Raw genomic sequence first — 10,627 nt, forward strand, 5'->3', positions numbered from 1 at the left:
GAGCCATCTGACAACAGGGATCTGTTTGCGGGTACAACAAGATTCATATCCATCTTTTTGGTGGCCCATGTAGTCAGGATAGATCGTTCGGGGCTCCGTGTTGACGCGACTATTGAAACTCCCAATGATGCCGACGGTTCTTTGCGCCGTTCGAAGAACAGGTCGTCTTTGTTGCGTCACTCGCGCTGAGAACCAATCGGCGTTCTCTTTGCCTTTGTCTCCGCGTTCCACGGGTCGCTGGCGGCCAATCACGGCGCGACCCGGGTGTATGAACGTTCTATTGGGTGGGGTATAAAAGGGACGCGTTCGGCGAATGCGACTCATTGTCTGGAGCTGAGAGACTGGAAGGGACATCATGGTGGGTGATCCCGGGGTTGGGCGGCTGGCCGGCGGGGCGTCGTGTGAAACCGGTGATGGGGAAAGCCGGGATAACTCCAGAGAACCGGGAACGAAAACCCATGAGTGGTGACCAAGCAGGGCAAACGCGTTGATCCAGTCGCACTCGGTGTGGCGTGGGGGAAACTCAGAGCCAATAGCCGTGAGAATAACACGATCATCTCTTACCCCTTTCCTCCACCGCCCCATCCCTCCTTTCTGTCTCTCCAGCGTGAGTGTATCTCCATCCACATCGGCCAGGCAGGAGTTCAGGTCGGCAACGCTTGCTGGGAGTTGTATTGCCTGGAGCACGGGATCCAGCCGGATGGACAGATGCCGAGCGACAAGACCATCGGAGGTGGCGACGACTCCTTCAACACCTTCTTCAGCGAGACGGGGGCGGGAAAGCACGTCCCGCGGGCCGTGTTCATTGATCTGGAGCCCACGGTGATCGGTAAGGTGGAACGGGGGAGTCCTGACATGCTGGGCCTTGTCTGAAACCTTCCCCACGGCGTTTGACGAGGGGCGTGTGATTCTTAATGGACCAGTTTCATAATGAACTGGTTTATTCTCCGTTTTCTGATCGCTCCTCTGTAGATGAAGTGCGGACCGGCACATACCGGCAGCTCTTCCACCCCGAACAGCTCATCACCGGCAAGGAGGACGCGGCCAACAACTACGCCCGCGGACACTGCTCCATCGGCAAGGAGATCGTGGACCTGGTCCTGGATCGCATCCGGAAGCTGGTAGGTTGTGGAACTGATTCCAACCGTAAACCAGCGTCCGGTGTTCAACAATCTGGCGCTCCTGGTTCGCCCGTGGCCCGCAGTTCATGAATGGTTCAGCGTTCATGCAGCAGCTCAGCGATCGTCACCCGTTTGTATCCCCGTTCACGTCTCCTCTCCGCGCCCACAGAGTCATATCGCGAAACAGCGTCATATCGTGGAAACAGCCCATCGACCCACACCGACGCATCTACCCTAGTCGCACTTGTCTGCGTTTTCTCCATATCCCTCCAAACCTATCACATCCATGTACCTGTCAATTTTAATGTTTCTTAAACGTTGCCATAGTACCTGCATCAACTACCTCTTCTGACAGCTCGTTCGATACACAAACCACTTTTGTGCAAAAAGGGTACACCTTAGGTTCCTCTTCAATCCCCCCACCCCCTTCTACCGGTCCCCTCTCACCTAGTATCTCTGTCCTCCAGTTTGCTATTTTCCAAATCTGGGTAAGAACCTATGTGCGTTCACCCGACCTATTTCTCCCATGATTTTATACACCTGTATGAAACCCCTCATTCTCCAGCACCAGAAATAATGTCGCTGTTTGTCCACCTCCTCCTTATAGCTCAGCCCCTTGATATTGGCGTCAAAGAATATCCGAAGAAGAAGCACCGAGCACTGAGGCACAACACTGGTCACAGCCTTTCGGTCCGAAATCCACATTACACCACCACCAACTGCTTCTTTCAATGAAGCCAACTCTGTATCCAATCAGCAATCTCTCCTTGGATTCCGTGTGCTCCAACCTTCCAGAGTAGCCTAGCATAAGATCACAGTACTCAATCAGATTCGTGAGACATGATATCCCAGGTACAAAACCATGCTGATTATCCCGAATCAGCCCTGTCCAAAAAAAATCCATGTATGACCTATCACTCGCAATACTCACTAGCAACGTTGCACCTACAAATATTGTACACAAATTACAGCTGTTACGGTCCAACCACACATGTTAGACACCCCCACAGAGGGTCAGTTTACTCCTGCAACACTCACACTCGCCCCGCCTTTCTCCTTCTTAATGTTCTGCGCTTCATCTACCCATAGGCCGACCAATGCACCGGACTCCAGGGGTTCCTCATCTTCCACAGTTTCGGGGGCGGCACCGGCTCGGGCTTCACCTCCCTCCTCATGGAGAGACTCTCCGTCGACTACGGCAAGAAATCCAAGCTGGAGTTTTCCGTCTACCCGGCGCCGCAGATCTCCACGGCAGTGGTCGAGCCGTACAACGCGGTGCTGGTCACCCACTGCACCCTGGAGCACTCCGACTGCTCCTTCATGCTGGACAACGAGGCTATTTACGACATCTGCCGGCGGAACCTGGACATCGAGCGCCCCACCTACACCAACCTCAACCGCCTGCTGGGGCAGGTAGTGTCGTCCATCACGGCCTCGCTGCGCTTCGACGGCGCCCTCAATGTGGACCTGCTCGAGCTCCAGACCAACCTGGTCCCCTACCCACGCATTCACTTCCCGCTGGTGACCTACGCGCCCCTGATCTCGGCCGAGAAGGCTTACCACGAGCAACTGTCCGTGTCGGAGATCACCAACGCCTGCTTCGAGCCGGCCAACCAGATGCTCAAGTGCGACCCCCGCCAGGGCAAGTACATGGCGTGCTGCATGATGTACCGTGGGGACGTGGTGCCCAAGGACGTCAACGCCTCCATCGCCACCATCAAGACCAAGCGCTCCATCCAGTTCGTGGACTGGTGCCCGACCGGATTCAAGGTAGGTATAGATTGTAGACCAATCCACGCACCAGAAGCTTGACCCAACCCGCGGTTTCACACTGTATTGTGATACCTACCACACACAGAACAAGCGAGAACCTTCCTGATCGGTGGCCCGGGTTTCTTAACATTTAGCTCCCAATGGATACTATTGAAGGTTTATATTAGTCTCTTCTTTCTCTCCCCCGCAGGTGGGCATCAACTACCAGCCCCCGACGGTGGTGCCTGGGGGCGACCTGGCTAAGGTGCAACGAGCCGTCTGCATGCTGAGCAACACCACCGCCGTCTCCATGGCCTGGACCCGCATGAACCTCAAGTTCGACAAGATGTACGCCAAGCGGGCCTTTGTCCACTGGTACGTGGGGGAGGGTCTGGAGGAAGGGGAGTTCCAGGACGCGCGGGAGGACATGGCGTCGCTGGAGAAGGACTACGAGGAAGTGGGCATCGATTCGGCGGATCTGGACAAGAAGGCGGAAGAGGAAGAATGAATGTTGTTGTATATCTCGAAAGATTAGTTATTTTTAATACTGGTGTAAATCTAATTTATGAAATTAAATATATTTGAGACATAGTTTGGTATTGCGTCCGACGTAAAGGCACAATTGCTTAATGTCTATAGTTTCATACCGTGGAAACAGACCCTTCGGCCCAACTTGTCCATGCTCACCATGCCGCATCATCTCTGATCATCCAATTTGTCCACGTTTGGCGCATATCACTCTATCCAATTCTTCGACACGAAACTGCATACATATCCTTTAAATGTTACTGTACCTGCCTCTTCTAGATCACCTGGAACCTCATTCCATGTACCCACCACCGCCTGCGAGATATATGTCCCCTCGGTTTCCGATAACTCTTTCCCCTCTCATCTTGATCCTATGCCCTCTAGTTTGTGATTCATCTTTGGTGCTGAAGGTTTCTGTGCATTAACTCCATCAATGCCGCTCATGGTTTCATATACCTCCACAGCTGTCCTTACTCCAAATACTTTTCATCTCAAGCCTACGAGTCCTGGCATCGTAAATCATCCCATCTCACAAATCGTCACTGATGTATCTCGGGATGGGGATGGTTGTAAAGATGGGGATTGGTCATTGGGTGAAGCAATCAGTTTCTTGAAAGAGCACGGGGTCCAAGGATCACAACGTTCCAGTCATTGAAACTCCTTGTGCTGACGGAGCGGGCTGACTGGGCGCCGACAATGGGAGAGACTCCAGTGTTCATAGACTAAAGAACATACCACAGTACAGCACAGGAACGGATCCAGCGGCCCATAGGGTTTGCGCCGAACATGCTGCCAAGTTAGACTTATCTCATCTGCCAGTACATGATCCATATCCCTCTATTCACGGCACTTCGACGCGTCTATTGAAAAGCCTTTCTAACTTCACGATCCTTTCTGCCCTACCAACACCCCAGGCAATGCGTTCCAGGTTCCCATCACACTGTGTAAAACGTAACTACGCCCCACATCTCCGTTAAAATGTCTCCCTTTTACTTCATAGCTTCCCCTCTGGGGTTACACATTTCCACCATGGGAAAACTGCTGTGTCTATCTACCCTATATCTTACTCTCATAATGTTTATTCCTCCGTCAAGTCTCTCTTCAAGCTCGGCATTCCATAATGAACTATCCAATCACGTTACCACAGCCCCCTTTATTTTCTCGGGTCTTGCCTGCGCCTCATGTTTTACTTCGCGGTTTCCAGCTCTGATTCCAGAATTCCCAGTTCGGACCCAACCCGGACTATAGGTTCCGACAGTCGATCTGGCATTTCAGTCGCCGAAACCTACCAGATCTCCCGGTTGCTCAGCACTTTAAATTCCCCTCGCATTCCTAACCTGACCTTTCTGCACTGGCCCTCCTCCATTGTCAGAGTGAGGCCCAACACAAATTGGAGGAACAACACCTCATACTTTGCTTCGGTAGTTTACACCCCTGCGGTATGAACATTGACTTCTCTAACCAAATAGCCATTGCTTTCCCTCTCTTTCGCTCCCCTACCCCTTCCAAGTTCTCCCACATTTCTTACATTTCATAGTGTCATGCAGTGTGAAAACTGGCCCTTTGGCCCAACTTGCCCAACCGACCAGCATGTCCCATCTACATTATTTAGCAAAAATAATCTATGTTTACTTTGTTCTAAAGATAGTTTCAGTCTCACTTTTAAAGCAAATCTGCATGGAATGGAGGGTTATGGAACATGTGCAGGCAGGTGACTTTAGTTTATCTTGGCATTACACTCTGCACAGATGTTGTGGGCCGAAGGCCTGTGCTCTATTTTTAAAATTTGTTCTATGGGGCAAGTAACAGAGAATTTATTTTAAACTGAGCTCAAGTATATTGCATCATGGACTCTCAGAAATTAGATCCTGTCACTAATATTTGCTCATAATTGGGTAAAATAGGGAATATATACATTGGTCGGTTTATCCCATCCTCAGAAATGCTTTAACATTTGAGTCAGGCCACAGTCCTTCCATCTGTCAAAGGACTTTGAACATTTTAGATTTGGCTCTAATTTCACAAACTTTGGAAACATTATTTAAGTGATCACTCTTAAAATTAAAATTCATAAACACCTTGTATTTCAGTAATTAGATACATTTAACATTTAATTGTTTCAGCTCGCAGTGAAGTATAATTAATGCATTCCATTAGTTCAAGACCATAAATTGCCTGAAACATCTATCTGAGAGTCTTTCCTAGAATGAATAGTTGCTGAATGTGCAGGTTTTCCAGTGTAACTGTCAGAAATTGGCACTCTGCTGCTGATCTATGTGATTAATGTACAATACATTGGGAATGAGAGTGTGTAACTTCACAGTAGGTCGAGGGTTTTCACATGTATATGATTAGCCACTGGAACCGATTTTCACACAGAGAGTGGTGAATCTCTGGAACTCTCTGCCACAGAGGGTAGTCGAGGCCAGTTCATTGGCTATATTTAAGAGGGATTTAGATGTGGCCCTTGTGGCTAAGGGGATCAGAGGGCATGGAGAGAAGGCAGGTATGGGATACTGAGTTGGATGATCAGCCATGATCATATTGAATGGCGGTGCAGGCTCGAAGTGCCGAATGGCCTACTCCTGCACCTAATTTCTATGTTTCTATGTTTCTATGTTACTGTCTCTTACCCAAAGTTACGAGTGGTGGGATGGGGAGTGTGAGCAGAGTTACGGGGTATAGAAGACTGAGAGCCTCATCTATAGTAGAGGAGGGGAACCCCGGTTCTCTAAAGAATGATGATATCTCCGATGCCCTGGTTTGGAACACCTCATCCTGGGTGCAGATGCAGCGTAGACGGAGGAATTGGGAGTAGAGTCCTTACAGGAAGCAGGGTGGGAAGAAGTGTAGTCCAGATAGCCATGGGTGTCAGTGGGTTTGTAGTAGATGTCGGTCAGTAGTCTGTTACCTGTGATGGAGATGGTGAGATCTAGAAACGGTAGGGAGATGTCGGAAATGGTCCAGGTGTATTTGAGTGCCGGATGGAAGTTCGTGGTGAAATGGATGAATGCAGTGAGTTCTGTATGGGTGCAGGAGGTAGCACCAATGCAGTCGTCAATGTAGCGGGGGTAGAGTTCGGGGATAGGGCCCTGGTACGCGTCGAACAAGGATTGTTCGATGTACCCTACAAAGAGGTAGGCATAGCTAGCATGCGCGTGCCCATAGCTACGCCTTGTATTTGGAGGAAATGGGAGGAGTCAAATGAAAAGTTGTTGAGGATAAGGACCAGCTCCGCCGGGCGGAGGAGAGTATCTGTAGACGGGGATTAGTTGATTCTGCAGTCGAGGAAGAAACGGAGACCTTCCTGGTGGGGGATGGAGGTGTTGAGTGACTGGACATCCATGGCAAAGATGAGGTAACGAGGGCCTGGAAAACGGAAGACATGGAGGAGACTAAGAACATGTGAGGTCTTGGACATAGGTAGGGAGGGATTTGACCAGGAGGGATAGGATAGAGTCGAGGTATGTGGAAATAATTTCGGTGGGACACGAACAAGTAGAAACAATTGGTCTGCCAGGACAGTCAGGTTTGTGGGTTTTGGGGAAAAGATAAAATCGGGCCGTGTGGGGCTGGGGAACGATGAGGTTGGAGGCTTCGGAGGGCTGGGAGGGCTGGGAGCCGGAAGTGATGAAGCCAGTGATGGTGCTAGACATAGTGACCTGGTGCTCGTCTGTGGGATCATGGTCCAAGCATAAGTAGGCAGAGGTGTCTGAGAGTCGGCGCCTGGCCTCAGCCTTGTAAAGATCAGCGCGCCAGACTACCACGGTACATCCCTTGTCAGCAGGTTTGATCACACGGTCGGTGTTGTTGCAGAGTGTGGAGGGCTGTACGTTCGGGGGGTTAGAGTGAGACAGGGAGGCAGAGGTGTCTGACAGTCGGCGCCCGGCGGCAGCCTTGTAAAGATCAGGTCGAGAGCAGTGGTACATCCCAACAGCAGGTTTGGTAACACACGGTTTCATTTTTTGCTGTGAGTGTGGAGGGCTGTACATTATTAGCGGGAAAAAGGGGAGTGGAGAAGTTGAGGCATTGATGTCCCGCCGGCATAAAAATAAATAGTGTCTATTTATTGCAGTGGTTCCCATTCTCTTTTATTCTATTCCACAAACATTTAAATCTATTAGAACTGAAATTTAGGAGGTAGCTCTGTGGCCCCTTTCATTGAACCTGTGGCCCCCTAAATCCCAAAATGTTTCTGTGGCCCCCCTGAAATTTGCCATGTGCCCCAGGTTGGGAATCACTGGTCTAGAACATGTAGATGGCCATGAGGGGGAGTCCAAGAGGAGGCTGGAGACGGGAGAAGGGGTCATCACTGGGGGGCAAGGAATCCTTCCCATGGAAAAATGCTTGGATGTGGAGGCGACGGAATAAGAGCCCCACATCGTGGCGGGCGCGGAACTCATTGAGGTGGGGGCGGAGGGGAACAAAGGTGAGGCCTCTGCTGAGGACAGACAATTCAGTATCAGAGAGGGAGAGGTCAGGGGGGGATGTTGAACACACGGCAAGGATGGGGGTTGGGGCCGGTGAATGAACGGATGATGAGGCGATGTCTGGTAGGGGGGTGGTGGGTGGTCATGGAGGAGGGGGTTATGGGGACTATGGTGTGGGTGGGGAGCAGCTGGGGTCACTTGTTACAACGGGATAGGGATCGACCAGGTGGAACAACCACCGAGGTTCCCTGTGTTAGGTGGGGGTGCACTAGGACCCAGCACAGTCAGACCCCGTTGTGTAAGAGGGGCGGGGCACTAGGACCCAGCACAGTCAGACCCCGTGGTGTTGGTGGGGGGGGGGGGGGGCACTAAGACCCAGCACAGTCGGACCCAGATGTGTGTGTGGGGGGGGGGGGGGGGGGGGGGGGGGGGGGCAATAGGACCCAGCACAGTCACACCCGTTCTGCTGGGGAGGGGGGCACTAGGATCTCGGGTAAGCGGCGGCAGCGGCCCACTGGAGTGGCGAGATTCGGTAGAGTCAATGGTGGAGGCCCGCGGGGAGTAGAGTCCGGGTCAGCGGTCGCAGCGTAGGAGGTCCCGGTCAGTGGAGTGCAGTGACGTGCGGTGAGTTCAGTGGCTGGGCAGGCACTGGCTAGTATCAGTGGCCCGGCCTCCCCTGCATAGATCACCGCGTCTCCCCGGGGAGAGAGAGGGGTGGAACCGGGGCTGTGTGCCTGAAGCACGACGACTGGAGGGGCGGGAGCATTGCCCCGGGACCCTGAGGGAACGACCCACCTCTCCCCATTTCCCCCTTCTCCATCCCCCCCCCCCCCCCCCCCCCCCCCCCCCGTCTAACCCTTGCTTCCCCTCCACCCCTCTAATATCTCTCCACCCCTCTCTCCCCCCTCCACCCGGGGTAGATCTACCCGAGCCGAGAGTACATTACCACAGCGCGGTGGGAGGGTCTTGGGAGGGTCTGGGCGCGCCCTCTCAGCAGCCCAGACCCTCCCAATCGGCCACTACAATACCAGTCAGCGCCACCCACGGCTGGAAAGTCAGCGCCGCCAGCGGTGGAATCCAGTACTGCGCCGCCGCTGCTGAAGCTCGCTAACGTGGAGGGAGGGAGGGAGGGAGAGTGAGGTAGCGTCAATTACCTGTGTTTCCACTGAGCTCAAGACACGCCCCCCTCAGTGAGGCAGATGTGATAGCTGCGTCCCCTGAAGCTTTTTCATTGCAGTTTTATGACGAGACCAACAAGCATAAATTTAATATCTTTATACGTGAAATAAGCTACCTGGATTATGGAAGACGAGGACATGTAATGAAGGGCTTTACAAACATTACATTGGTGACATACAGAGAGATAGTAACAGGCACACGCTTACTGCACGCGCTCCATCCAGTTTCTGAGAGGTTGTGCAATCAGAGAGGAGGCTCAGCTGGTCGCTGCCTCACCTCTCCTATCTCCCTGTATTTGCAGCGGAGCTGCGCGAATTTGGCAATTTTGACTATACAAAATGATTAGATTCATATAGAAATGACATTTATAACACAGATCAGTGGAAAAATCTTTATATTTATTATATTTTATTATTTTTCTTTACTTTTCTGAACAGCTATTTTCATTGGGAGTATGACAGGCGAGGCTCTGCCTCCCCTGACCGCACGTCGCTGCCCGGAGCGGAACCGGAGCAGATTATCAGCCCCTGGTATTCATCCCAAGTCCCGAAGAATGGATAAAGTTTCTCTGTGAATTTATTCCCAGTGAAGGTGTGGAGATGGGACTTGGTGTCCGCGTCGTAAAATGAAACTGTCCCGGACTCGTAACTGAGATAAACTCCCACCCTCCCGGGTATGGGACGGGCTGGAAGAGGGGATGGAGGGGAGGTGAGTGCATCAAACCCATCATCCCACAGCTCGATGCTCCAGACTCCAGTCTCTGGGCTCAGTGTGTTATCACTCTTCCTCTGCGGCGACTCCCAGACTCCACCACAGACACCCCGCCACCACCACCTCCCAGTAATGTCTCCCCGATGTGATCCCTCCAATCCCAGCACACATGGACTGCCTGTAAATCTCTTCCCGGTGTCGGGGAGACTCCCCTTGGTCTCTGTACATCTCACCCTCTTCCGATCCTCAGATACCTCGAGCCGCGCATACGCTGTTTCCACATCCAGGGGAGAAGCAGAGCATCAGAGAGTCCCCGGGGGTTGGGGGGGAAACTCAGGCACAGGCGGGCAGACAACTGAAACCTTGCCCAGGGGTTCACTCCAACAACATCGAATGGACAAAAGAGATCTTTCCCGGAGTTTCTTAACCGGGCAGGAGAGGGGATATTCTGCAGGTTCTGGGGAACGGGAGGGGGCGAGTCATGCGGACGGTGAAAAAGAACGCGGAAAGTGAGGATGAACGCGGAAAGCGAGTATGGGTGGGGATGGAGAAATAAGGCGGGTATTCACATATTTTGCCTGTAGATGGCAGAGGCAGAGGCAATTTGCCACTGCTTTCTTGCTTTCTTTAATGGAGGGAAGATTTGTGCATTTGTACAACCAAGAACACACTGATCTCATTGGGAACCAATATATGAACTTCACTGAGGGACTTGACAATGGTCCGCATGTAAGGCTGGTCCAGAAAGCGACGGCAGGTTAGATATAAGACGAGTCGGTAAAATGGTTCCAAACTTGGCCTGGTGTTTGGAGGTGGAAGGTAGTGCTAGAAGAATATTCTGCTTGGTGGTGTGCAGCAGAGATCGGTGCTGCAACCTTTGCTGTTTATTTTATATTTACGTGGCTT

The 10,627-nt window shown here is 52.0% G+C and overlaps 1 protein-coding gene across 1 annotated transcript; it reads left to right on the top strand.

Moving 5' to 3' along the window:
* Positions 1-331: 331 nt before the first annotated feature.
* LOC129715377 (tubulin alpha chain-like) lies at positions 332-4,700 on the top strand. Its single transcript, XM_055665259.1, has 5 exons — positions 332-358; positions 607-829; positions 973-1,121; positions 2,211-2,891; positions 3,085-4,700. The coding sequence occupies exons 1-5, from the start codon at positions 356-358 to the stop codon at positions 3,379-3,381; spliced, it is 1,353 nt and encodes a 450-aa protein (XP_055521234.1). The 5' UTR covers positions 332-355; the 3' UTR covers positions 3,382-4,700.
* Positions 4,701-10,627: the final 5,927 nt, after the last annotated feature.

Source organism: Leucoraja erinacea, unplaced genomic scaffold (genome assembly GCF_028641065.1).
Source record: "Leucoraja erinacea ecotype New England unplaced genomic scaffold, Leri_hhj_1 Leri_114S, whole genome shotgun sequence".
Lineage (NCBI taxonomy): Eukaryota > Metazoa > Chordata > Chondrichthyes > Rajiformes > Rajidae > Leucoraja > Leucoraja erinaceus.